This window comes from Miscanthus floridulus, chromosome 5 (assembly GCF_019320115.1).
Source record: "Miscanthus floridulus cultivar M001 chromosome 5, ASM1932011v1, whole genome shotgun sequence".
Lineage (NCBI taxonomy): Eukaryota > Viridiplantae > Streptophyta > Magnoliopsida > Poales > Poaceae > Miscanthus > Miscanthus floridulus.
The window spans coordinates 148854501-148882294 of NC_089584.1; the positions used below are offsets into that span (position 1 = coordinate 148854501).

General features: G+C 42.9%; 4 protein-coding genes across 4 annotated transcripts; 1 reads left to right on the top strand and 3 right to left on the bottom strand.

Annotated features, from left to right (window-relative positions):
* Positions 1–5848: 5848 nt before the first annotated feature.
* On the bottom strand, positions 5849–7674 carry LOC136454111 (probable gamma-secretase subunit PEN-2). The gene is made up of 2 exons (XM_066454655.1): positions 7327–7674; positions 5849–6224 (listed from the first exon to the last, which is right to left on the bottom strand). The coding sequence occupies exons 1-2, from the start codon at positions 7628–7630 to the stop codon at positions 6061–6063; spliced, it is 468 nt and encodes a 155-aa protein (XP_066310752.1). The 5' UTR covers positions 7631–7674; the 3' UTR covers positions 5849–6060.
* A 2910-nt stretch (positions 7675–10584) lies between these two features.
* On the bottom strand, positions 10585–12170 carry LOC136454113 (NAD(P)H-quinone oxidoreductase subunit O, chloroplastic-like). The gene is made up of 6 exons (XM_066454656.1): positions 11881–12170; positions 11738–11793; positions 11540–11605; positions 11286–11327; positions 11061–11120; positions 10585–10867 (listed from the first exon to the last, which is right to left on the bottom strand). The coding sequence occupies exons 1-6, from the start codon at positions 12101–12103 to the stop codon at positions 10838–10840; spliced, it is 477 nt and encodes a 158-aa protein (XP_066310753.1). The 5' UTR covers positions 12104–12170; the 3' UTR covers positions 10585–10837.
* A 1978-nt stretch (positions 12171–14148) lies between these two features.
* LOC136454114 (phosphatidylserine decarboxylase proenzyme 2-like) lies at positions 14149–21903 on the top strand. Its single transcript, XM_066454657.1, has 21 exons — positions 14149–14603; positions 14773–14852; positions 15193–15217; positions 15317–15376; positions 15665–15733; positions 16002–16094; positions 16188–16238; positions 16847–16930; positions 17022–17113; positions 17214–17369; positions 17489–17573; positions 17678–17789; positions 18207–18307; positions 19653–19700; positions 19871–20017; positions 20143–20238; positions 20348–20422; positions 20524–20616; positions 21011–21097; positions 21199–21249; positions 21374–21903. Exons 1-21 carry the CDS (start codon positions 14400–14402, stop codon positions 21515–21517), a joined length of 1953 nt encoding a protein of 650 aa, XP_066310754.1. The 5' UTR covers positions 14149–14399; the 3' UTR covers positions 21518–21903.
* Positions 21904–23683: 1780 nt separating this feature from the next.
* On the bottom strand, positions 23684–27123 carry LOC136455606 (uncharacterized). The gene is made up of 4 exons (XM_066455557.1): positions 26976–27123; positions 26777–26895; positions 26441–26716; positions 23684–23914 (listed from the first exon to the last, which is right to left on the bottom strand). Exons 1-4 carry the CDS (start codon positions 27121–27123, stop codon positions 23684–23686), a joined length of 774 nt encoding a protein of 257 aa, XP_066311654.1.
* Positions 27124–27794: the final 671 nt, after the last annotated feature.

Sequence of the window (27794 nt, forward strand, 5' to 3'; positions counted from 1 at the left end):
ACCTGCGAACTTGGGGTTGTTTGGCAAATGTGAATGTGCCAATAAACAAAAAGTAAAAGCTTGGACCAAAGACTGTTGATTGTGTTTTTCTTGGTTATGTTATTCATAGCGTGGGTTATAGATTTTTAATCATAAATTCTAGTGTTCCTGAGATGGTTATTGATACAATTATGGAATCTAGAGACGCTACATTTTTAGAATGAGCTTCCCATAAAAAATGCACCTAGCACGACTGATCATGAATTTATAAATTCCCCATGAGCATGAAAATTTTACTTCGATAGAACAAACTGAGGAACCCTATATGCAAAATCCTGAGGAGGATGACACTATACTCACAAGGAAAAGTAAGAGATAGAGTACTACAAAGTCTTTTGGTGATGACTATATTGCGTACCTTGTAGATGACACACCAACGACCATTGAAGAGGCATATTCCTCTCCTGATGCTGACTTATGGAGGGAAGCAATACGGAGTGAGATGGATTCTGTTATGTCTAATGAAACTTGGGAAATTGTTGATCGACCTTATGGGTGCAAGCCTATAGGGTGCAAATGGGTGTTCAAGAAAAAACTTAGGCCTGATGGTACTATCGAGAGGTACAAGGCAAGGCTTATGGCCAAGGGTTATACTCAAAAGAAAGGTGAGGATTTCTTTGATACTTATTCACCGGTCGCCCGATTGACCACAATTCGAGTTTTGCTTTTCCTGGTAGCCTCTTATGGCCTCATCGTTCATCAAATGGATGTTAAGACACCTTTCCTAAATGGAGAGTTGGAGAAGGAGATCTATATAGATTAGCCAGATGGGTTTGTAGCAAATGGTCAAGAAGGCAAGGTGTGTATGTTATTAAAGTCATTATATGGCCTAAAACAAGCTACTAAGCAGTGGCATGAGAAGTTCGATAGGACTTTAACATCTGCTAGCTTTGTTGTGAATAAAGCTGACAAATGTGTGTACTATCGGTATGGTGGGGGTGAAGGAGTCATTTTGTGCTTATATGTTGATGACATACTGATCTTTGGATCCAGCCTCAAAGTGATCGAGGAGGTGAAGGAATTTTTAACTAATAATTTTGAGATGAAAGATTTGGGAGATGCTGATGTTATTCTTAATATCAAGCTTATGAGAGAAGGTGATGGTGGGGTAACTCTATTACAATCCCACTATATGGAAAAGGTGCTGAGTCGCTTTGGATTTAGTAACTGTGCACATGCTCCTACACCTTATGACCCTAGTGTGCTATTGAGGAAAAAATCAGAGAATAGCAAAGGATCAGTTGAGATATTCCCAAATCATTGGTTCACTTATGTATCTTGCTAATGCAACGAGGCCTGACATCTCATTTATTGTGTGTAAGCTGAGCCAGTTTGTATCAAACCCAGGAGATGATCACTGGTGTGCTCTTGAGAGAGTGATGCTCTATCTAAAGGGCACTATAAGCTATGGTATTTGTTATACCGGACATCCGAAAGTGCTGGAAGGCTTTTGTGATGCCAACTGGATCTCTGATGCTGATGAGCTTTATGCCACGAGTGGATATGTGTTTTCGCTTGGAGGTGGCACTGTTTCCTGGAAGTCTTGCAAGCAGACTATCTTAACGAAGTCTACAATGGAAGCAGAACTCACAGCATTAGACACCGTTGGCTCTAAGGCCGAGTGGCTTCATGATCTCCTTATGGATTTACCGGTTGTTGAAAAACCCATATCGGCTATTTCTATGAACTGCGATAACCAGACTATGATTACGAAGGTTAACAGTTCTAAGGATAACATGAAGTCTATAAGGCATGTTAAGAGACGACTAAAATCTGTCAGAAAATTGAGAAACTCCGGAGTAATAGCGTTGGACTATGTTCACACGTCTAACAATCTGGCAGATCAATTCACTAAGGGTCTGTCACATAATATGATAGAAAGTGCATCAAGAGAGATGGGTTTGAGACCCACTTGAAATTTACTATAGTGGTAACCTATTCTATGTGATCGGAGATCCTGTGAAGTAGGATGGTGAAACAAGCTAGTAGTAAATTATGAGGAAAGATCCTTAATAAGACTCATTTCTGATGCACGTCTTTCCTATCTATAAGGCAGGTTGGTTTTTACCTTAATGTGTTTAAAGTGGCTTGCTAAAGCAAAGATGTTGTCCTACAAAACATCTTTTGAGCAGCACACCTATATGAGTCAGACTGCTGGTCACAGTCTATGAGATTTAGGTGATCTCTAAATACTCATGAAAGGCACTGGAGTATGACTTATATGCTTCAAATAGAGGGGATACCTTTTGCAGCTAAGTATCAGTTAATGATTTTAGTGACATTCACCTTACATAAAACTGGCAATTCAAGGCCTAGTCCATTGTTCAGTTATGATTGAGTGAAACTATTGCTCTAGATGGATGTTCAACTTAACAGTCTCAATCGAAACACTGGTATATAAAAGAAATATGGTTCTGAGACTACTTTGTTACAAACCCTAAAGTTTGGTGGGGATTGTTGGATATAATATGGGCTTGGCCCATATAATATTTAATAAATCAAATAAAACTCTATGGTACGTAACATTGAGCGTTGTATGGTTTAATACCATACAGGATTTTGACTGAACGTTGACTCAGCTTATATAGTTGGAAATTATTTATCTTAATTGAGAAGCTGAGAAAAGGACATAGACGTGCCACGCGCGCGCGCGCCGCCGCCGCCGGTCGGGCCGGGCCGTGGGAGCGGGCCGAGCCGTGGCCATGGCCGTGGCGAGGCGAGGCAGGGCGGCGAGCGAGCGGGCGTGACCAGTCTTTTGCCACTTAATCCACATAATCACGGGAGTTACTCCCATTGATGGTGGAGGCGAACTGATTGCGTCAGTTATCGTCCTTTCCGCTTCCGCTTCTCTGTCTCCTGGGATTCTCCGCTGCCTCTCTCCCTTCCCGTCGCAGCCATATATCTGTAGTCCTCTGTCAGTTTAGATCTGAGTCTTCCGCAACCGCTCCCGAGAGAAACCACATCTCAGCAGCCCTCTGGCTTCCCCGTCCTGTACCTCTGCGTGCACAGAGTAGCGGGAGAGCAGGTGCCTCCGGAACCCTCGCCCGCCTAAGAACCTTGCGCGGGGTGTGCGACGATTAGGTTTTTGGGGAGCAATCCGCGACTGCTCGTCTACGTACGCCTTCTTCCTGGTGACGATCGCTCTCGGAACCCGTCTTCCCGGTGATTGACTGCGGAACAGCAAGGCATCTTCTTCCTGGTGATCCGTTCGTGGGACTACACTGCGAACATCGTCCTACATCGACTGTGGTCCGCGACTTCGAGCAACGCACTATGTCGACTAGTGCGAATGGAGCCTTCGATGCTCTCGGCATAGGACCCTCCGCTGGGTACACCATAATCTCTGTGATTACTGTACTTTGCGTTTTTAATGTATTCATCTGTATGTCATCTCTGCATGCTGTAGCGTTCGTTAGGGATATACACATGCACATATATGCCGTCACGAATCTGCTGATGTTATATTTCTGAATTAAATTGATAATAAAAATGCCTAAATATCTAACAATATATACACACACATGAATATACAATGTCGTACGGATCGATCAAGATAACTAAGGCTAATTCATCTTAGCTCTTGTAACGTTTTCAAAAACCGCTTTCCTCTTAATGAAAAACGGGTGAAAACCCGCTCGCGAAAAATAATAACTAAGGCTAATTAATCTACAAGCAGGTTACTGGCTTTTCTTCTGTTTGCTTGTTCCATCTGCTAGCTAATAAGCTATATATATAAACTTGCTGCTGGGCCATTGCAATAATGATAGAGGTGGTAGCATATATATTGTATGGATCAGTTGGAGAAGAAAGAACAAACGGACACCGATCCCAGTTAGCTAGGTAGGTACGTAGCTGCTTGCCAGTACGCAGCATGCACAATATGCATTCGGTACACATACACAGTTGTAGAAAAACAAAAACGTACTGCCGGCCGGTCTCGCTCTCGCCCCATATGTGATCATCGATCGATATTTATGTACACACGATCAAGTAGACAGCCAACCACGCACACTAGCAGTGGTTAAAATGTGATGAGCTGCTTAATTATTGTTCTGCTGTGCTGTGCATTGCCGGTACATTATATTATTAGTCCCTTTTGCCTTGGCAGTCCAGGACAACAACCAACCAACATCCAGCAACCGCAATGTTATTTCCGCCTTGCAGTTTAATAAGACCAGCTACCTCATGTGATTAGGCTCCGTTGGTTTCGCTGAAATTTGTCTTATGCTGATGCTTATACTGATCTGTTGCTAGAGGAAAACACTGAAAAGTATTACTGAAGTAATTTAAGTGTGAGAAGGAGTACTTTGGAGATGCATGATAGTACTTGATACAGGTAGGGGCAGTAGTTACCAGTTACTATTGTACTATTTTACGTTAATGACGCCTGCATCTGCGATTCTGCGTGCATGCATCCCATTCCCATTTTTGGTGAAGAGCAGAGCAGAGTGACATGACTGCCATCCAATCCAGTCTAGCCAGACGTATGTGGATCCAACCACCATGGTCGTTGACATGACCTACAGACAGTTATTGACTTTTCCTTCACCATCTGACTTTTGATGCAAGATTTGTTAGCTTGTTGTTCAAGGGACAAAAGCCAAAGGGTTAGGAAATGAAAAAAATGTGCATTGGCATGTACTACCAGTAGCTACCGCTGATCCGGTTGCTCAAGGCAAAGGGTCTCTCAAGTCTGAAAGTTTTCAAATAAAATTAAGTAGGCTGACAAAACTAAAGAAAAGGCCAGTCAACTAACGAACTAGTTGCTTGTTTTACGGCTCCCTGCGACCAATCTTGAATTTTCTATGTCTACATTGCATTAGCTGCCTGTTCGTACATGAGGTTGCGGCCGCACTAACCCGCGAACGCTCAGACGATTCCCTTTCCTATTGGACAGTGCTGCGCTCAGTCGAGTAACCCGTCATTTTCAACTGGTGTCTGAAGTCACCGCTGACACAAGTTTAAAAAAAAAGCAAAATATTTATTTGAAATTGATATAATTTCTGAACGGTTCCGATCTATTTTTGCAACATCCGTATGAAACACTTGAAACATATCTCTGAAACATCTGAAACACTTGAAAAATACGCTTGCAACATGCGCTTTCAGCGCAACATCTGCTTGTCGCTTGGAAGAATGGAGGCTCGTTGATGTGGAGCTCGACGCCGACGCGGAGCACGATGCCGTGGAGTGGTGCGCAGCTTCAGTGGAGAAGGCTACTGGCGGAATGGAGAACGCCACAACAGGCGGATGGCCCGTGGAGAGGAAGGATGGCGAGGCGGGCGGTGGCGTTGGAAGGACGGTGGCTGGTCGAGTGCGGTGGAGAGCGCCGCGGCAGCGTGGTCGTGCTGGAGCACACCGTGACGGCGCGGACGCGACAATGCGGCAAATGGAGAGAAACGGACGATGGGGCTCACGAACGGATATGATTGGGGGTGGGGCGAGTAGATGAGCGGATACATAAGTGGAGAGTGTTGGGCCAGTGGAGAGTGTTGGGCCAGTGTCGTAGCTCACCAATGGAAGTGTCCGTCCGGAGACAGACGTCCTTACCACAGCATTACCGTTGGATCAGAGGTGCATTCCGTTGCCTAGTTGCAGTGCCGAGTTCTGAAATCCTAATCAAACTACAGCGTCTGCAGCTAGCGCTCCGTTCTCGATTCGATTCCAGACCATTCAGTTCATCTGGCGATGCATTTCGTTTTCCTATTTGTTGCAATTGGATTTAAAAAAATGTCTGATGTCACAACACACTGCTCAGTGCAAGGTCATATGTCAAAGTGCATCCCATGACGTCTCCAACACAAAAACATTGTCCATCAGATTGAGTTCAATTTATCATCATAATCATCGATCCATATTCTTTCTACAACACAGGCCATGCTAAACATCGTTCTAACCAGTCAGGCAGTCGACAATAATAATACAGTACATCAGATAGTAGCAATTCCTAGGAAGATCCATAAAACAGATCATTCCACGCTTGGTTGGAGCAAGTCCTGTCGAAGTGAGGACATCGCAGGCTCATCCCATGAATCCAGTGATGCCAAGCTTGTCGGCGACATTGTACATCACTAGATCATTCCATACTGGTCCAAATAATTGCTCGCCTCCAACAATAAATGTCGTGGCCCAGGTGATCAGAACAACAGAGAAGATGGTGAAGCCAATTGCCGATCGCACAACATCTGCAAAAGATGCTCACATATGTAAGAAGCTGAAAATGGCCACCGTGAGATGTAATAGCATTGACATCTAACCAGGATAGAGAGGGTAACAGTTGAACGTGTGAGAGAAGTGAAAGAATAACATTTATAATGCAGTTAAACCGGTGAGGATGGCAGATCTTTTTCTGATGACAAGGCAGAGGACCAATTAAACCCAAATAACCTCTAATTATAATATTTCTTTTCTGATTATACACAGTTTACAAAGAAATCACAACCTTACAATTATTGTATCCAATCAACAAACAAGTAGAGATCAACACTGTTTAGCAAAAAAAAAAAAAAAAAACAAGTAGAGATCAACACTGTTTAGCACATGTGAGTATTGTGGTTCTATCGAATTTGAACCAGACAGATATCCTCGAGACTCGAGAGGTGTGAGAATGTGGAAGCCTTTTCAGATGGGAAAAAATATATTCTTGGATTTATCTCTTATCTAAGGAGTATCCCAGTGAACCTCATAACAACTCGTAGCACATAACAGTATGCCACTGAGAAGCCTCAAACTGGTTGAAACAACGGTGCAATCTTCATAACAAGAAAATGGGTATGTTGTATCTTCCCAAAATTACTCGAGTATTTGATTTTGTAGATGACAATACAAAAACAATGATGCAATTTGAAGAAAGCATGGCAATATGATCATATATAAACCTAATTACTTTGTAGTTTGTACAAGCTGGGTTAGCTTCCAAATGTATGTAACTTAATTCTATAAAGATAGAATTGATGTTTCCCTGAACTAAAGGTCATTCGACTGTAGCCTCAGTTTGAACAAAAATAAAATAAAATCAAACTGATCCATCCAGAGTCGTCATAGGACGACTACTCTCCGAAGAACTCCTGTACAAGTACACGCTTGCAAGGATAATGGGAATATTTCAGCATCCGACATCCAACATCCCAAGTGATGCTAGAGTCAATACAGCACGGGACAATTTCAAACCTAAATTACGATTAAGAGCAGCTGAAATCCCCAACGCGCCACATACAAGCATCACGAAGCATCAGATCTCACGCGCGAGAAGGAAGAGAGGAGACGAGGAAGGGGTCGTAGTCTCACAGGGGCGGATGGGAGCGAAGGCGGAGGGCGAGGACGCTGCCGACGAGCGGAGGACGGGCCAGAAGTAGCAGCAGTTGATGGCCCAGAGGAAGGGGAGGCACGCGAAACCCCAGAGGAAGAAGCGGCGAGCGTGGCCCTCCGCGTCCTCCAGCGGCAGCCCGAGGGGGCCGTCCACGGTCGCCCAGGCCGCCGGTGGAGGCGGGAAGCGGGGGCCGCGGGAGGACGGCCGGCGGCCGGCGGCGGATGGGCGGGGGAGGAGACCGGACTCTTCGTCTTCGGGCACTCCTGCGACCCTCGTCTCCATTGCTCTCTTCCCCTTCTCCTTTCCTCCGAGTTTTTTTTATTATTTTTCTCCCTCTTGTAACTGTTGTTGTCTTTGGTTTTCTTTCTCCACTTGTAATAAGTTGTAGCTCCCATTTTTTTTTTGAAGATTCGTAACTCTCAAATTTAAGGGCATATTGATTATTGATACGAGGTCTAGTTGTCAGCTAACTAAAAACTAGTCAAAATAGCTAATCGCTAATGTTGGGAAGCGGGCGGCCGTCCATCTGGACGCCTGCTTGCTCCCGCACGCGCCGAGCGCCCTCGCTCGCTCGGATTTTGCGGCCGCCCATGTCGCGTGCCCTCGCTCTTGCGGATTCGCGCCCGACCGTGCTACGCGCCTTGACTGCAACGGCCGTCTCTACGGCGCCACGCGGATTTGTTCTACCCGCCGCGACTGCCTCCTCCGCGCCGAGGCACCTCCATCCGCCTGCCGCAACTGCCTCCACCATGCCGGGGCGCCGCCATCCACTGTCGTGGCCGTCTCCACCGCGCTAGCTCGCCGCATCGCCCGTGCCATGTTGCTAAAAAACGTGTGTTGCAAACTTGTGTTCCAGATGTTTCAAATGTTTCAGAGGTATGTTGAAAAGTGTTTCGTATGGATGTTGCAAATGTTGATCCGGATGTTGCAGATGTTGGAATAGCTATGCACCTATGTTGCAAGAGTTTGTTCCATGTTTCATTTATTTCTGACGTATGTTGTAAGTGTTTTTATCCGGATGTTGCATATATTCAATGGGTATATGTTGCAAGTGTATGTTCTAAATGTTTCATCTGTTTTCGGCCGTATGTTGCAATTGTTTTATATGAATGTTACAAAAGTAGATCTATAAGTAGGGCCGTTGAGCGAGGAAGAGAGAGCTAGCGCGGAAGCCATGGCGGCGTCGGCTGGTAAGTTGGCGGCAGTACTCCACCGAAGGACGCGCAGGGTTACGTCCGCACCGGCGTACGTGGCCCGTTCTCCTATGACATGCTGCCTCCGGTGCCCCCACTGGAGGTCCTAGAGAAAAAGCTTGTGGTACAGCGTAGGAAGTGCAGAATCTGGCTGTGGAGAACAACCGGGTTGTTGCGAGCCACACCGCAGGTGACACGGCCACGCGGGCACGGTGAGGATGAGGCCCTGCGTGGTGACGCGGGCGCAGCGTGCGGGCTCCCCCGTTATGTGGGTGCGGCGGACACGCTTCTACGCGGGGGATGGGACAAGACGCTGAGTGCGTCGAACGGGAGCTGCGTCCTGATACGGGCCTGGGGCCGGACCGTGTAGGCACTAGCCTTGCTGGTAGCTAATAGGTGGGGTTAATTATTTAGCTGAGTCTTCAACTAGTTATTAGCCGACTAGTTAGCTAATTACAACCAATTTAGGTTAATTTTAGCCTCAACTAATAACTACTCCCTCTGTTCCACTTTATTTGACGTTCTGGCATCTCATTTGGAGGTCTAGATTCATTCAAAGCTCCATGCATGTGGACAGACCCCATGTACAAATTGAAAGAATCTTTGATGTACTTGATACAGAGCTAAAATGTCACATATAATGGGACGAAGGGAGTAGTAGTCATGGCTATCGAACAGACCCTAAGTAGGAACATATAAAAATTTAATTAACTTTCACAAGATAGCATCATACGAGTGAAAAATACAGGTTCGAATTGAATGGCACTTTCTAGGTGTATATGATAAATGATATATATGAATAATCAGTGGAAGATTATACTAGCCTAGTAGCTAAGAAAAAGGTTTTCTCTACAATTATATTGTCTAAATAGTTTTTATTTAAAATTAATTTTACAGTACATGTTATTTTTAGTTACAAGTACATTTCGATCAAATAAGTTAAATAGGATGGTTTTTGCCCTTCAACCTTCACAAAAAAGGTTTTCTAGTTTTTCAAGCCCTTCAGGATATGTAAGTTTTTTTTTATAATACCAAAACACCATAGGTTCCATTCAATAATGTTAAAAAAAATGCAATGACATGTTGCTAAATCAATCTAAGTTTTTCCAAACATGGAAGAGCTGTGTAAACAGGCCTCTAAGAGTTCTCGCATCCATCTCTTGAAGTTAGAATTAATGTTTATGTGAAAAAAAAAATTCACGCTTCCATATCCAACATCCTATTTAACGGATCCTAGATCGTCTTCTCTTTTCCTCAAATTTTGGGTTACATGTTGTCCACCTTATACTTATATGTTATTTTATATAGACGAGCTATTAGAGAGAAATATTTTAGAGAGATTTTTTGTTAGAATGCCCTCTATATTAGAATTTAGGAGAACTCTTGGAGTTGATATTAACACCATGACGATTTCGTGGTACCACAGCTGTGTGGCGGTACGTGCATGACACTACGATGACATTTAAGGTATGTTTGGTTAAAACGCTTGAGTGAGGAGCTACGCCAGATAGCCACGTATAACCCATGCAAACAAAATTCGTTGATGCCAGAGACGATTGCGGAAAAATACGAAAACATGATGGGAAGCACGACGAAATGTTTTCATACATATTTTGCGGGATCTCGTATTTAGGAAGGATAGATCTGCATTAACAATATCTAAGATATATTTTAGTGGTTGTTATTGTAGCGTATGGTCGTCGCTTCAAAACGTTAGTTCCAAAATTTGGAAATCCTCACGAGAGGGCATCAAGAAGCCCATGATGCACTTCGAGTCATGGGCATATTAAACCATAGCATTATAACAATACCCCCTTTTCATTCTCATTCCTAACAATCCTAGTCTTGTTCCTGTTTTTTCCGTTCATTTCCGTTTGTTTTCATCCCTAATGCTAGGTGGCCAGTTCAGTCGGGGATGAGGCTAAAGTGCTAAACACTAATTAAATGTTAACAGCCCAATTAAGCTTATGATTCTCACGAAATAATCATCAACTAATTCGCTGATTATGAAATTGGCCGTGACAAGTCACGTGGCATGAAAGGTAGTACGAAATGTGTGTTTATATTATAATAAGAAGTGCAGTACAACAGCAATTATGAATCTTGTCATCGTCGCTTTCGATGTCTTCCTTATTTTCAGCCGAGGTGGAGTAACGCCAGAATGGCAGAATTGCCTCTCGACTGTGTTGGCATTGGCATCTATGTACAACACCGTGTCCTAACCCGACGGAGCATGGCTTGGCGGTGGTGTGCTACGATGCCCTGCAACTGCGAGGGCCGCCGGGCGCCGGCCATCTCATATCCTCTCGTAGTCGAGCTTGTCCGACTGCAATGCAACAAATCACAAGCCACACACAGTGAGAGATGAGTGGTTTAGTTTCCTGATGATGCAATGCAAATTGGCAATTGGTTTCAGTACCTGAACCTGCTACTACTACTAACTTCTATTTATTTATTCAGACTGCAGGCACACGCAGCAGAACAGAATGTCAAGTGATAGTAGTAGATTAAGATACTACCTTGATGAGCATGTATGTTGGTAGCCATGCCGGTGGCGTCGGAATCCCTACCCAAGCGATCTGAATGCAAAAGAGAGAGGAAGACGAATTCTTTTTCATTACATTCATTCACTCGTCAGGAAAACCAATCTCACCAAGACACACGTTAATCTGAACATAGTACTGCAGGCAGAAAGCATGAACTGAAGCAGCCTGCAGCTGTGTAAGTAATTAACGAGGAATTACCAGGGCGTATTCTCCGGTTTCAAAGTTCCTGATGTCCAAGACCTGCACTCGTTGGTTGGTAGCAAATTAAAGGACGAGAAGATATGATCTATCTATCTAGCAAATTAAGAACGAAACACTAGCAGCTGCTACCATACACTGTGCTGATGAGGTGATCGACGATCAGCAGGTACATCAGTACATGAGCAAGCATATACTGTATATAATTAGCAAGCAAGTATTGTGACTGTGACAAAGGCAAATTAACTAATCACCTCGCCGCGGTCTTCGTATATGTAGTCCAGCCCCTTGTAGAAGGGCGGGTGTCCAACTGACAGATACTGAAAGCATACAACGTGCACACAGATCAGGCATGTACACGACTCGGCAACTCAGCTTAAGTATATACGTTGTAGTAGCGCCTGCAATGCGAGAACGAGAGATTTTGTAAAATTTTTAGTTGAACTACTGACGTTGATGCTGTTGAGGTATTTCTCTTTGTCGACGCGCACAATCTGCCCTTTCTTCACTGCATGCATGCACGAGCCAGAAGCAAGCATCCAAAGTTGAGACCAGTTCAGTTTAGAGGAAGTAGCGGTGGTGTCAGTCGTCTTACTCGAGTAGACCGGCTTCTTCTTGAGGATCTTCTTGGGCGCCGCCGCGGCGTCTGCTGCTTTGGGAGCAGCCGGCGGCGTCTCCTCCCCGGCCGCCGCGGAGGCCCTGCAGACGGGAGCGGCGCAAGGGCGCCGGGCCGCCGCCGCCGCCGCCGTCGCGACCAATAATGCCGCCGGGGACGCGCGCGCGAAGAGCGCCCGGGGCGCCGAGGCGAGGGCTTCCATGGCGCGGCGAGGGATTGCTCAGCTTGGTGGGTGGCAACAGCCAATGCAAGTCTGTCCGGACGCGCGATGTGCCACACGAGAGCCGCACCGCGACGGATAAGGCGGATGTGATCATGCGAGAGGGACGCGCGCGCTGTGCAAGTCGGGCCTGATGCGAAACGGGCCGTATCAAACACGAGATGGATTGAATAGCCCAGCAGGTGAGTTTCGTCTTGATGGGTCATAGCTAGCTCGCCCAAGCCTATACAGCCCAGCTCCTGCATCCACTTTTCACCGTGGAAATGGACCGCAGGAGCTCCCTAATTTTGGCCCCGTTTGAGCTTTACTAAGTCTCGCTTACAAGCTGAGCAAGATTACAGCGATCTAAAAGAATCTGTTGTATGAATAAATTGGACGTTTGGCTATGGAGATTATTTTGACAACTAGAGGCCGGCGGGACCCTGAGGGAGGCGGCTTGGTGGAGGACGGACGGAGCCTCCACGGGATCCAGCCAACCTACAACATTGGGTTTTGGAGACCCGCGTTCTACCAGACAGAACTAAGAGCGCTTTCAAAATTAAAACAAAAAAAAAAAAGAAAATCCTTTTCTATTCCTAATGTGTCTCATGTTTGTGTATCCACAAATTCAAGTTATACCCACTTTACTTTAATCGATCTCCCCACTACTGCCCATAAAAGACGAGATAATAAATGGGTAGGGATGGCAAGATTTGAACATGTGACATTTTGTACCCACCAAGCTACGCTACATCCCTTTTCTAAATTGTTGTACATTGCCATTGTACACAATTCCTTTCTTATTTTCCACATCGGGAGGCAGGCGCCCGGTAGGAGCTCAGGCGGGAGTCCGAAGCCTGGTGGAGCGTGCTGGCATCCTGGAGCTCGGTGGAGGCCGCCGGCTACCGGCTATCGGGAGGGAGGAGGGCATCGGCTGTCAAGAGGGAGGCGGTGAGGTGGAGGGAGGAGGTGGCGGGGAAGGAGCACCCGCACAGGAGGAGGGGCGAGCGCACTAGCAGGTGGGAAAAACACGAGTCGCGTTTTTCAAATCGTCGGTATGAGGTCATGTTTCGAACAACATTGCGGCCGATACTACAACGCGGACGCGCGATTGCAATGAGCGGGGGGGGGGGGGGGGGGGGTTCACCATGTGTTTGGCGGGCTTTTCTAGCTTATTTGACTGAAACGCACCGCTGCCGTGGAAACAAACGGTGCTTTTGACTTTTCCTTGTATGCCTACTCTAATAGTCTACCTTGGACTTGTTGCTTATTGCTTTCATTGTTTTTGTTTGTAGCAAAAAAAAAAATCATGCCTGTATTCTTGGGATGAGAAGTCTTGCATTTTCGGTTCCTTAACCCGTAAGAATTTGAACCATAAATAAACATGTGAAAAGACACCTCCTTTCAACTCCAGCTACTATGCTGAGCCAGCATGTGTATATATATGCTTAGAATACTAGCTAATCCCATTGCAGAAAGTGTGAACAAATGCAAGTGCACGAGAAAAGGGTTTGCTGATAATTTTTTTTATATAATCGCGCATCACGTCACAAATCATCGTCTCCTTTTGCTGCTGTCCTGGACTGTCAGCACCAAGAAGCGGCCGATTCCCATTCAGAAAAAAAAAACAAACTCCAAACTCCAAAGTCCGGAGGGAGATGGTCCATCCATCGCCATGGATGGAGGCAGCAGTGGAGGAGCATGACACTGTTTATTTGAGCTTATTTGATTTATAAGTTGTACTTTTTCAGCACATGTTTATTTGAACATGTTTAACTTCTAAATCGTACTTTTTCAGCCAACAAACAATATTTTTCTAAATTACTATTTTCAGCCATGGGCCCAGACGAAACAGGGCGCTGCCTGCCCAGGTGAAAGAAAGCGAGGCGTGTGGATCTTTCCTGTCCAACAACGCCATCAGCACAGGTTTGACTTCCAACCCATATCCACCGTCGACCTGTAGAGATTCCGAGTTCCGACGGCAGGTTTCGCGGAACAGGGAAAAGCGGTTCTGGGGACCACACTGCAGTGTCTGTCAGCGGAGGCGAGAAGGCGCCGGCCGGCGAAACTCCGCTGACTTGTGGGTCCAGTGAGCGAGCAACTGGCGTTTGGGACCGCGGCCGGGCAGGCGACGAGTCGACGACGCGTGCCGGCCGGCGTGCAAAAGGGACTCGGCTTTGGCATTGGTGAGCGGGCGTCGACTCTTCCAACCTCCCCATCTGACGCCCACAGCCCCGCAGCCACTACGCCGCGGTCCCGCGGAGCGCGCGGTTCGTCTTCACCAACTTGTCCGAACCGGATGGGCCACGCGGCGTCGCGGCCCAATGGCTGCGCCGGCGACGGCCACGGCGACGGCGAGGTGCTGCCCTCGCGCTTCGCGCGCTTCCGCCGCCGCCTCCGCCACCGCCTCCACCGCCGCCGCGGCAACGGCGACGATTCGGCCTCCGCCAAGGCCCTCGCCGCCGAAGACTTCGCCGGCATCGCGCGCATCCGGATAGTCAAGGTACGTAGGCTGCGCGCTGCAACTCCGCTGCTACGTGCTAGTAGTCTAGTGCCTACGATATGTTTCGTTCCGCTTTGATGCGGCCAGTGGAAGCGGAATCCGTGGATTTGATTCGTATCGCATCTCTGACGCTCCGTGTTTGATCCTCTCATTCGGTTGGTGGGGACAGGCGGATATGCAGTTCAAGGACAAGTTCTTCGCGTGCCTGTCGCTCGGCGAGCGCACGTACCGCACCGAGACGTCCGACAAGTGCGTCGTCCTTGCTTTCCTTTCACTACCTTTACTACTCGATACTTGTCCTATGTCCATTCCATTCCATTCCTCTGCAAGAATATTCCTGTCTCACTCTCATGTCTGTGTGCTGTGTTGTGTCCCTCGAATTGTAGTAAATTTTAACTTCCACGCGGGTTTACTGAAAACTACCACAACCAGTTACCATCCACTGCATATTGTGAATTGGCTTTGCCTGTACTTTTTTTTTTAATTTTGAATTTTGACATGCATTTATTACCACCGTAGTGAGACATTACTATCCATACTAGTACCAGTTTTGGATTCGAATATGTGAACCTTTTTTCTTTTCTTGCAGTACGCACAGGCCTGTCTGGGACTCGGTGAGTGAGCCTCACACTCCCTGTGAACCTACTGAAATGTCAATTTAAGATTGCTTCCTCATCTAGTTAAGCATTACCATAGTGCTGATAAATTTGCAGGAGAAGAAGGTTATAGTAGAGACAAATGGACCTCATATCGCACGTATCTCTGTTTTTGAGGTATGTGGCCCTTGGAATAACTAAAAGCATGTTGAGTGCTGCCCTTGGATTAACTAAAAGCATGCTATCTACGTTCTTACCTGTATGGTTTTCTGTTACAGTGTAATCATTTTATTTATACTCATGCTTCTAAACAAGCAAATTATTGGTGGACAGACTTTTATTGATGGAAGTAAAGTTATATTACAATATATAGACAGTACCTTTACAGCTTTTACTTTTATTGATGGAGGTAAAGTAAATATTAAAATATATAGATAGTGACTTTGCATTCCTTCTACTTTGCAGACGAACCGATTTTCAAAGAATACTCTGGTTGGTTACTGCGAAGTTGATCTCTTCGAAATGCTTACTAAGGTAACACTATTGTTCATCTCATCCTTAAGTCATATTTGTCTCCCTACACGGGCTATTTCTTATTTTCTTTTGGAGAGGCTCATGTCCTCTTCAGTTTAGTCGGCTGCATACCAGTTAGCTAGAGTAGACCCTAGGGAATGTTTTGTGTCTTTTAAAGTTGGAGACACTATTTCCGCTTGTTGGTGATTAAGACTAGAAGCTTTCTTTTCCTTTTCAAATGTAGATATTATGTTGGGAATGCTCCTGAACTTGAATTTTTCCGTATCAGGACTTGGAGGAACACTCTGAGGACCTTCCTCTGTTGGACCCATCGTCACCCAATACTAACGTGGGCAGCGTATCCATCTCCTGTCACATCGAAGTAACTGTTCTTGATTATTTGTCTTTTTTTATCAGAACTCACAGAGCACCGTTCATGTACTGATTTTATTTTTGTCCATTTATTCCATTGCAGGACCCTGTTGAAACAGAACAAAGCTTTGCCCGCCGTGTCTTAGCTATAGTGGTATTCTTTTAATACTGATACCATGTCTTCATATATGATTATTACTTACAAATCACATCATTGGAAGAATGGAACATGCCAACGTTTTTCATGCTATTTTTAACTAATTTTGTGCTCATGATATTTAGATATGAATCATATTAATAGCTTTTAGCTGTAACAAGTGAGTGCATTGGCACTGCAGCAGTTAAACTAAGAACTGAGGTAGGGTTTCAGCAGAATTGAAAGAAAAAATTGTTGGGATGTCCTGGATTGATGATTTTTGTATTAAAAAAACATTTAGGACTCGGCGCATTTGACTAAAAGACAATGCTCTGCAATGAGTGTGCTTGTATTATAATATGCCTTATTTACTGCAGTTGCACCTCGTCTAATTTTGTTGTTGCTGTTGCTTTTACCAAGTGTCCGACTCAAAGACAATATTCTTTAATGCCCAGTGATCATAATGTTGCTGAATGCTTTCGAATATTTTTTCTCGAGTACGCAGGAGAGCTGCGTATCATTGTAATGGTTTCGAATATGATGCTCGTCAATTTCTTTTTGTGTGTATTGCCTTTATTTCTTTGTGTTCCACCCTGCAAGACATAACATTTCCTGCACTGCAACAGGACTATGATGAAGATGGAACACTTTCCTTATCTGAGTTCTCAGACTTGATGAAAGCTTTTGGTAATAAATTAGCAGTTGCAAAGGTTAGACTCCATTCCATTTTCTTGGAGAGTATGTTCCCTGTATTCAGTCCCTTCTGTTGAGTGCATCTTATTAATTTCTTTCATACATTAGATTGAAGAGCTTTTCCGTCAAGCAGATACAAATAGTGATGGCATAGTTGACATAGATGAACTGGCAGCCCTACTGGCTGATCAACAAGAAAAGTAACAATTTGCTACTTTGTATTTTGTTATGTTTTGAAATTAATTATTGCTTATCTCGTAAGTATAGCAGTATCATTGATTATGCTGCCCTCTTTTTCAGAGAACCACTTATAAGTAACTGCCCTGTCTGTGGTGAAGATCTTGGGAAATATGATAACATAAATGATATGATACATATGACACTTTGCTTTGATGAGGGAACTGGTAATCAGATTATGACTGGTGGATTTCTAACTGACAAGCAAGCTTCTTATGGGTAAGATGCTTCATTTATTGATGTGTCTAGTCTTATTTCTGCCATTTTATCTTGTTTATTATGAAATATCATGAAAATATGAGCAAGTTATACTATAGTCACATAGTTGTCATCTGCAGGTGGATGTTCAAGCTCAGTGAATGGGCACATTACTCCACATATGATGTTGGTTTGCGCTCCGGCTCTACAGCTTCACATATTCTGGTGTGTTAAGTTGTTCCATATGGTAGATTAACTTAAAAGTTTTGAGTGATGTGAGATATGGCAGTTGTACTGTGCCCTTCATTAAATCAATGCTGTGATATAAGGTTTTTGACCGGCGAACAAAGAGGATAGTCGAAGAAGTTATTGATGGAAAAATTGTATTGTCCATGAGGGCTTTATACCAATCAAAAGTAGGCCTCACTCTTATAAATACAGGTATGTTATATCGAATAATATTAGTTCGTCTCATGTTCCCACTATTAATTTAGATGATCATATGCTGTGGTCCACTAGACAGACTCACCGAAAATGATCTGTATTTGCTTCACTCCTAAGGATGGAACCATGGAATCATACTAAAGAATGCTGGTTTGCGAATTGACCTGTTGTGATGTACAACAAGCTTCCTGCAATCGATATTTAGTTGCTGAAGCAGGTCATGAACAAGAAACCAACTGTTTGGTCACCAATTACAATCTTGCATTTAAAAGGGAAGACAAAATTCCTGTAGCTCGTCACCCCCTTGTGCTTATGTAGTCTGTAGTCTGTAGGCAAGAGTAACCTAGATAACTATGGGCTACTTAGAAGCCAGTGTACAGATTCATTCAATGTAATCACAATGTTGTCATGCAGGTGCTAAAGACCTCTTGAAGAACCTATCTGAGAAGCAAGGAAAAAAGATGAACTCACCGGAATCTGCAAAAGATATTCCCAAGTTCCTTGAGTTATTTAAGGTGCAGAGTATGACTAAACCTTTTTTTACTTAATTCTTGATGAAGTACATGCACAGTTGCACATGATTTGCAAACTTAACGAACCCTAGAGATGATGTGATGTGGAAATATTCTGTGGTCCTATGTTTATGTTGTAATTTCTTACTACCACTGCCAGCTTCTGCCTGAGTTATGCTCATATGCTGTTTATCTGTATTTTTTTTTGTTTTTTCTTATTTTCTTTCCATATTACCATGAAAATGCACTTACTGTAAGATAATCTGCTGCTGCCCCTCTCTTCTGTTTTGCTGCAGCAGTAGAGTTGGCAATCGGTCAGCTCTGCTGACTACTGCTGAAGTATGGCAATAGGCCAACTACTTCATGTACTAGTTAGTACAAGTAGATGTATGGCAATAGGCCACTAGTTGTAGTGGCTGATCTCAGCCATGTAGGAGTAGTTGGGGCTGATCTCAGCCATACTCTTGTGTACCTTATAGCTGGTACAAGAGTTGTATATATACTCTGGTCATAGAAATGAAAAGTTCAGTTGCAACACATTCAGAGTTCAGTTCAGTGCTGGTGCTGGTGCTGTGTGTGCTCTGTTCTCATCTTATTCTACCTCTAGCCATGAGTGAGTGTTAGTGTGCTGGTGAGCTGATTGCTCACATGTGCAGGGGTTTTCTGTGCCAACACTTACAAGATACACAAATCATTATATGTCAGAGCCGTGTTAATTCCAGCACTTAGTTGTTTCACTTTTAATTTTCAAGTAACATAAGTAGTATGGAGTTAAAAGTCCTTGTCCTTGGATATATATGGAATAAAACTTTAAATTACAACAAAATTCTAAAAAATACTGTACTTTTTTCGAAGCTTTCACAACAATTTCCTATCCTTCAAATGGTGCAAAGATATATATAGAATATCCGCTATGTGAAGGTGTGATCCCAGAAATGTATACTGGTTATTGAAGGCCTGCTTTTGGTGAATGATAGAAAACACAAAAGCAGGAGAACAACAAACCCTTTTCCCCATTCAATTTCTATTTTTTAATTTACATAGAGTCCTTGGAGGTAATACAAAATCCATTCTTCATTTGTTTTTTCTTTGGGAGCAAAAATCAGTCTTTATCTGTTATCTTTTCAGCTCAACCTTAACTGTGTGGGAATTTGGTCCATGGATGAGTCTTCGTCAATAGCTTGACTATCTCTGTTGAGTCTTGCTAAAATGCTAGCCATTTGGTCTTGATATTTACCTGTTGATCCATTTTGTTGCTTATCTATCTGAAATTCTGAATGTAGTTTGATCATTTGCATTTATATAAACCATTGTTGTCAACTTAGATATACATTGTATATAACTGCAGGGTCAAATTAATATGGATGAGGTCAAGGACCCTATTGAAAGTTTTAAGGTATGTATCTATAGTAGTAATTCAAGCCATCATGTTTACTATCTGTTGGACTTCCTATGACACCAATGTTTTTGGAATGAAGTAATAATAGACATTGATGGGATGGCACATTTGATTTGATTTTGAAAAGTCTTATGTATGGGCTGAATTAGTTTTTTTTTTCTTTGTAGACTTTTAATGAATTTTTCATTAGAGGTCTGAAGCCTGGTGCCAGACCAATTGCACATGGTGACCAAGACAGTGTTGCTACTTGTGCTGCTGATAGCCGTTTAATGGCTTTCAGTTCCGTTGATGAGAGCACAAGGCTTTGGATCAAGGTAAAGGCACTAGTTGACTAAGAGATGAGACTTATTGAGACATGTCCATGCAAAGCACAACGCGTGATCCTTCATATGGTAGAATGTTTAGTTGATGTCTCACTGTAGTATCCTTCTGTTCCTAGGGCCGCAAATTTTCAATTGAGGGTCTCCTAGGGACCAGTGTGCACTCAGATGCTTTAAGCAATGGATCATTGGTCATTTTCCGGCTCGCACCTCAGGTACAGATTTTAATCTCCTTGTTAAGATAAAATCCTTACTTTTAAAAGCTCAATGTTTTGTCGAAAATATACTCTGGAATCATGAGTATTAACACTTTGTAATGTGCAGGATTACCATAGGTTTCATGTGCCAGTCTCAGGAACTGTGGAGAAATTTGTGGAAATTCCTGGGTGCCTGTACACGGTATATAATACTTGTATCGGAAGTATATCGGCATGTTTGTGTTATAAATTTCTTGTCATTTCTCAGCATCTTGCTGATGCTGGTCTATTTGCATTTGACAGGTCAATCCCATTGCTGTGAATAGCAAGTATTGCAATGTATTCACTGAGAATAAAAGAGTTGTCTCAATAATATCAACTTCCGAGTTTGGAAAGGTTTGCATTTTTTCTCTTTTACATTCTTATGTTGGATCAATTTTTTTTATTGAATATTGGATTAATTTTACCTCCTAAAGTTGTCAGCAAACTCAACAGAAAAGGGTGTGCAATGTTCATGTAGTTTAGAATCTTCCCTAGTATTTATTGAATAGTTCGAACTGGTCTGATCTGATGCTACAGTTGAATTTGTCAATGTATGTTAAAATTGATTGTTTATCAGGGTCTTTCTGCATATTTTTTTGGAGCAACACGAATGTCAAAATATATTTTATGATTCACTTGTTTACCGTTTCTTTGAGATGAACTGATTATAAAGTCAATACAGCCTGAAGCTTAGCTGCCCTTTACTCATCATGCAATGACTTTTCTTGTTCCTGATGGCATGGTTCAGGTAGCATTTGTTGCGATTGGAGCAACCATGGTAGGAAGCATCACGTTCTTGAAAAAAGAGGGTGACTACGTCCACAAAGGAGATGAGGTATTTTTCATGCATTTCCTCTTAATATATTGTGATAATTTCTTCTGATGTTTGTGTGAAGGTGTAAAATTATCTGTTCCATCTTTTTTTCTCTCTTCCAGTTTGGGTATTTCTCCTTTGGAGGGAGCACAGTGATATGCGTCTTCGAGAAGGTTCTCTCATGCTTCTCTGCTTGCTAACTATTTGTCCATTTTATGCATAAAAAATTGTTGCCACTCATACATGCAGATTCTAAAACGAAATTATTGCTCATGAAACTTTGACTCTGCGTGGCAGGATGCGATCCAATTTGATGCTGATCTTGTGGCAAACAGCGAAAGGTCACTGGAAACCCTTGTTTCTGTTGGTATGACTCTGGGCGTCTCGACAAGGAACAAGGGGCTGCAGGTCCCGGATCTGCAGAAATTTTCGCTTGAATGACGTAGGTAATATGTGATACAATTAGGACGTCCTCCATGTTACATAGCTGTAAATTGCGTGCAGGTTAACAGTAGGGTGTATTTGCAACTAGCAACTGCCACTTGCACCCTGTTCGCTTATGCTGAAATTTGGCTTATGCGAAAAAATAGTGCTAAATAAGCTCAAGTGAACAGTTAGAAAACAAAGATTTGAAACATACAGTAGCATTTAGTGCCAGATGTTAACTAGAATCATACTGATCCACGCATCTTGATGTGGACTCACAAGATAGTTGCACTTAGGCCTTGTTTAGTTCCTCCCCCTAAAGTTTATTTCATATCACATCGGATGTTTGGACTACATGCATGAAGTATTAAATATAGACTAAAAAAATAACTAATTGTACAGATCGTGACTAATTTGCGAGACGAATTTTTTTAAGCCTAAGCAGTCTATGATTTGACAATGTGGTGCTACAGTAAACATGTGCTAATGACGGATTAATTAGGCTTAATAAATTTGTCTTGCGGATTACTGTGGACTTCTGTAATTTGTTTTATTATTACTATCCGAAAACTCACATGTGACATCCCTAAACTTTATCCCTAGATTTAAACACCACCTTAACAGTTTTCTCAAGTCCTAATCATGAGACACCGGGCCTGTATATGATACTCCAGATCATAAATGGCACCAATTAGTTAGGATTTACCAATACAGTACATGAATTTCCTACCCGAGGATAGGCAGACTAGAGTACAATGGAAGGGGAAGTAGGGAGTGGTGGAGGCAGCCTTGTCAAGATAGCTCCTCTGCTCCTTCTTCTTCTTCTTCTTCTTCCCCTCATCCTGCTTCACTCCTTGTTGCTTCTTGGTGATATTGTCATGAGAGTCTTTGATGGAAGACGAAGATGGTGAGGATGGCTTCTTGGGGAACACCTTGGCGAGCGATGGCATGCAGGAGAGTCCCATATGGGCTCTGGTCTGCTGCTCCAGTTCTCCTGACGATTGGGCGTTTGTGTGCTTGTTTGACAGTCTTGACTGCTCTCGTGTTTGAAATTGGAAATTTGGAATGCCAGGTGATGCTCTCGGCAAACACCCATTTGGCCATATTTATATGGGACTGGGAGAGTGGAGTGGAGGTGCCTCCAAGTACCAAGCTTTCAAGAAATAACGTAGCACGTGGTCAGCACTGCGTGACCTATATGCTTACGTCACAAATATCACTGGTGGTGATATTTAGCACCTTGCATTTTTTTTGGGCTCTCGTGGCTTCTTTTCTTTGCATTGCCCACCGCTGACCCTGCAGCTGATTGTCCATATAATAGCCTATGCTTTATTAGCTCTCAGGCTCTGATCGCTGGTTTCTGCTGTGACGATACTGACTAAACGTGCAGTTGCATGGCTTGTTCAAATAATAATATGTCATTCACCAATCACCATGGGTATCTGAACAAGCCCTAGGAGATAACAAAAGCTTCCGATCGGATATATAACAAATTACTGTGATGACCAAGAACTACACTAGCATTTAGGAATAAAGACAAATGTAATTTGAACTGTCAAAGCCAAATGTCAATAGGTTCAAAAAAAGAAGAAGCCATTTAGGAATAAAGACTTGGCATGCCGCTTGTGTCATTTCTGAAATGGTGCAGGCGGCGGCGTGATACAGGAGTATTCTAGTCAATTAGTTAAACAAACACCAAAAGATTAGTACATATGGCACCAGGTTACTTCTGAATGCTCGTCGACCCAAACAGATCAATCAGATAAGAGGTAGTAATTCAAATATTCAATGGAGTAGAAATGGACGTGATGCTTTCTAATCTAAACTTGAAATGATGTCACTCCATTCACAAGAATATTTTGCGTGACCTCACATTTTTTAGTTCCATTTTGTAGTCATGCCTTTTCAGACCATCAGGACGATACCAAGTCGGCAAGGGCACAGGCCATCTGTAGTATAGTTCAACAATATGGCCACACTGTAATGCCATCCATAAATTTATAGTACGATTGATTATTATTATTAGATGCAGCAGAATACCTATTAAATTTGACACTGCGATCACCAGCAATAGTCCAGTCAAGCAGATGCATAATCATCAAGGCCAGCTTCATCAATGGTCCTAATAAACACACCAAAGAATATATTTAATTGATTTATGATGCTTTACAGAACCAGCTATCATAGATTGCTTGCACAACTTCTGTACATCCTCAAGACCTGAATACACTGCATAACAAGAACTTGAATACCCCAAAAGAACAAGGCATACCTTTTTTTTTCCTCAAAAGGTCCCAAGACATGGAGGTTCGCGTCCCACTTTAAGTACGGGGTCCCATCTGCGTACTTGTCATAGAAGTTCATGCCAACAAATTTCCCGTCAAAATCAAGAAGGGGCCCTCCAGTGCCGGCCTATAACAGACCGGTAAAAGGAGAAGTCTTCATTGGTAATTTCGTAATTAACTAATTAATACACAGTCCAATGCAACCATGATCATCAACCATGTAATAATAGGAGAGAAGATAGCAGACATACTTTAGTGATTCTACATGTAGAAAACATAAGAAATTTGCAATCATATGTGCACATCATGCAAGCCTTTTCCCCTCTTGAGGCCATTAATTCGCTGGATTCGAAGATACACCCCACAGCTACTACTTCACAATCCTTAAGCAACTGATGTTAGCTAATGATCCAAACAGGTCTAATATTAGCTAAGAGTTGGGTCAGACCATGGACGTAATAGTTAGCTAGCTAATATTAGCTATGAGCTATTTTTTTAATGTGTAGCTATGAGCTATTAGCTAACTATTAGCTAATAGGTCCCAACAAGGCCTGTATTAGTACATGGTCTGCGCCTATTAATATCTCTAGGCGTAATGCACCGATTTTTTTTTAATTTATAATCTTCTTTCGCTCACAAAGGACACATATTGAAAAATACTATTTGTCGGACATAATTATGAAATTTCTTGAAGTAAATTTACTATCAATTCAAATTTAACTATTCATTCTAAATATCACAGACCAGAAACACCGTAATGGTAAACATGATGCTGTTTTGGTTCCGCTTCTTTTTTCGGATTGGACTCCAAGCTTTTTCCCCGCAGTCCACACAAACATCCTTTCACTCGTGGTGGAAAAGAGTAAGCAATGCTGCTAGTGACATGGTAAGGAAAGGAATCAACTCTCTCATAATCCTGGGAGCTTGGACCTTATGGACACACCGCAACAAATGTGTTTTTAATGGTGCAACCCCAAGTGTTGCAGGCACTCTTGCTGTAGCGGAAGATGACAAAAGGTCGTGGTCTTTGGCGGGGGCTTGAGGATTATCCCTCTTGTGGATGCCCTCACTCCGGGTGGTTAGCGCCCTGTCTATTGTGGCCGTGTTTTCTCTGTCACGGGCGCGTTAGTTTCCTAGCAGCAGCTGCTGCAGAGCGTGTTGTGTTGTATGGGTTGTTACCCCTTTTATTATCTTTTTAATATAATGAAGCGTAGCTCTTCTGCGTTTTTTAGAGAAAAAATAAACATGATGCTATTTGAGCAAGCTTTCAATAGAAGATGGGCCAATGTTCCTTTGGTCTAAAAAAAAGATGCTACTTGCGCCCCCCCCCCCCCCCCCCCCCCCCCCCCCCCCCCCCCCCCCCCCCCCCCCCCCCCGTTGAATAGAACCTTTTAACAATAAAGGTTGTTGACACCATATTTGACTCGATGCTGTAGGCCTTCATGTGGTCCCTATGTGGTGGCACCATCCCGGGAGGGCGAGTTTTTGGTTCGAACTTGATTCAAATGGCAACATCCAGTACAAAAACCATTAGCGCTGCAATTTGTACTATCAAAGCCACGTGCCAATGGAATACCATTTAAAAATTAGCATGGCACATTTCAGTTCTTGAATGGTACTCCATAACCTAAGTGTTCCCAAATGCATTAAACAAGGCAGCACCATCGTCGAGTAAATTAAACATGGACCTGAACGGTTTGATTACGAATATGACATGTAGTACAACGTAAGCAGAGAGCCCAAGTATAATTACATAGCTAAGCCCAAAATAGTAACAGTTCACAAATAGGGCGCCATACGTGTGGCAAAAATGTCACTTCTGGATGCTTGTCAGTTGCACAACCCAAACAGGTCCATCAGATGAGATATATGAAGATAGTAAATCAATGGAGTAGGACGTGATGCTGATGCCTTCAAAACTTGCAATGATGTCACCCCATTCATGTGATGATGTCACTCCATTCACAAGAATATTTTATGGGACCTCACATTTTCTAGTTCCATTTTGTAGTCATGCCTTTTCAGATCATCAGGATGATACCAAGTCGGCAAGGGCACATGCCAACTGTAGTTCAATGATATGGCAACAATGTAATGTCATCCAACATTGAACTTATATAGTAATAATTATTAGATGCATCAGAATACCTATTAAGCATGACACTGCGATCACCAGCAATAGTCCAGTCAAGCTTAGTAGATGCATAATCATCAAGGCCAGCTTCATCAACGGTCCTACAAAACACACCAAAGAAGATATTTAATTGATTAATGATGCTTTACAGAACCTTCTATAATAGATTGCTTACACAACTCTTGTAAATCCTCCAGACCTAAATACATTACATGACAAGCACTTAAATATACCCCAAAAGAAATAGGCATACCTTTTCTTCTTAAAATGTCCCAGGACATTGAGGATCATGTCCCATGGTAGGAACGGGGTTCCACTTGCGTAGTTGTCGTAGAAGTTCATGCCAACAATATTTCCATCAAAATCAAGAAGGGGCCCTCCAATGCCGGTCTAACAGGTAAAAGGAGAAGTCTTCATTGGAAATGTCGAACAGATATCGTAATTAACTCATTAATACACAGTCCAATGCAACCATGATTATCAACCGTGTAATAATAGGAGAGAAGATAGCAGACTTACTTTAGTGATTGTACATGTAGAAAACATAAGAAATTTGCAATCATATGTGTACAACATGCAAGCCTTTTCCCCTCTTGATGCCATTAATTCGCCGGATTTGAAGATACATCCCAAAGCTACTACTTCACAGTCCTTAAGCAACTGATGTTGAATTTTTAGTGAATGGCTATGGCTAGGACGGTAATCGTTGACCCTGACTAGAGCAATATTGTAATGTAAATTATAATGTTGCAATATCCCAGCTGCTCGTTTTTTGCTTGGAAGCAGCACTTCAATCTACTTCATTGATTGATTCATAAAAAGAACAGGGATCACATGATAGCTAGAAGCACCAACCCTCAAGTTTTTCACAATCCCATATCCACAATGAGAATCTCTAATCAAGCTCGCTGTAGTCAGAATAGTTGTACATCCATTCCATTCAATGAAGTGCATGCAAAAAACCTTTTTTTCTCCTGCATACATAATTGATCACTAGTTAGTTGTGATCAGATACATGTATGAGATAGTAAAAAGAACAGTACTGTAAAATCACCACTGAATGAAGCAACTGCAACGATGTTCTCATGTACGTTGGAGGCAACTGTTTCGCTTAGTTCGCTCCAGGCACCTTTACCATATATATCGCTGAAAGGCTCTTCAAAATTATTAGCCAAAATAATGTCGTCTGGATCAAAACACATTGTACAATATTTGTAAGTGGGACAATAAAGCAGTAAAAAAACCACAAATCATGTGGATCCAATAGCCTGTGCAATTTTGCAGGTAACTTTGATGAGTTTTGTGAGGAATTTTGAGTTACATATCAGTATTGTTGTTCCCAGAGGTTGAACAAGAAATATCTGATGGATGTTGCTTCTGAAATAATGTTCAAGGTTATCAAATATTTCTCTGTTGATCTGATTTTTTGTCTTTTGTTTCACATAATTCTCATTATTAGGGTTTCTTAACCAGGTACTGAATTTCACTGCGCTTAATTCCCCGGTGGATTGTTGGGATGATCTGATGGAAGATCATGCTTCTAGACTGGAAAGTTATAAAAAACTTTTTGGGGACGAGGATACTGATGGTTCCCACAATAACAAAATTGATATCGGCAATGAAGAAATCTCTGAGGGGAAACCAAGCGAGAAGCAGCAGCTGCATGTGGAGAAGAGTTTTTCTAAGAAGAGAAAGCATGCTGACTGTGAGGATCTGCAGGTATGTTTCAGTATTGGGTTTTACTAATCCCACCTTGTTTGCCCACTAAACTATGTTAATGAATAAGCATATTTACTTGAATCAACATAATAATAGTGTAGTTAAAAACTGAAATTGATGTGATGTTCTGTTTGGGGAATCTCATTGTAGGAAG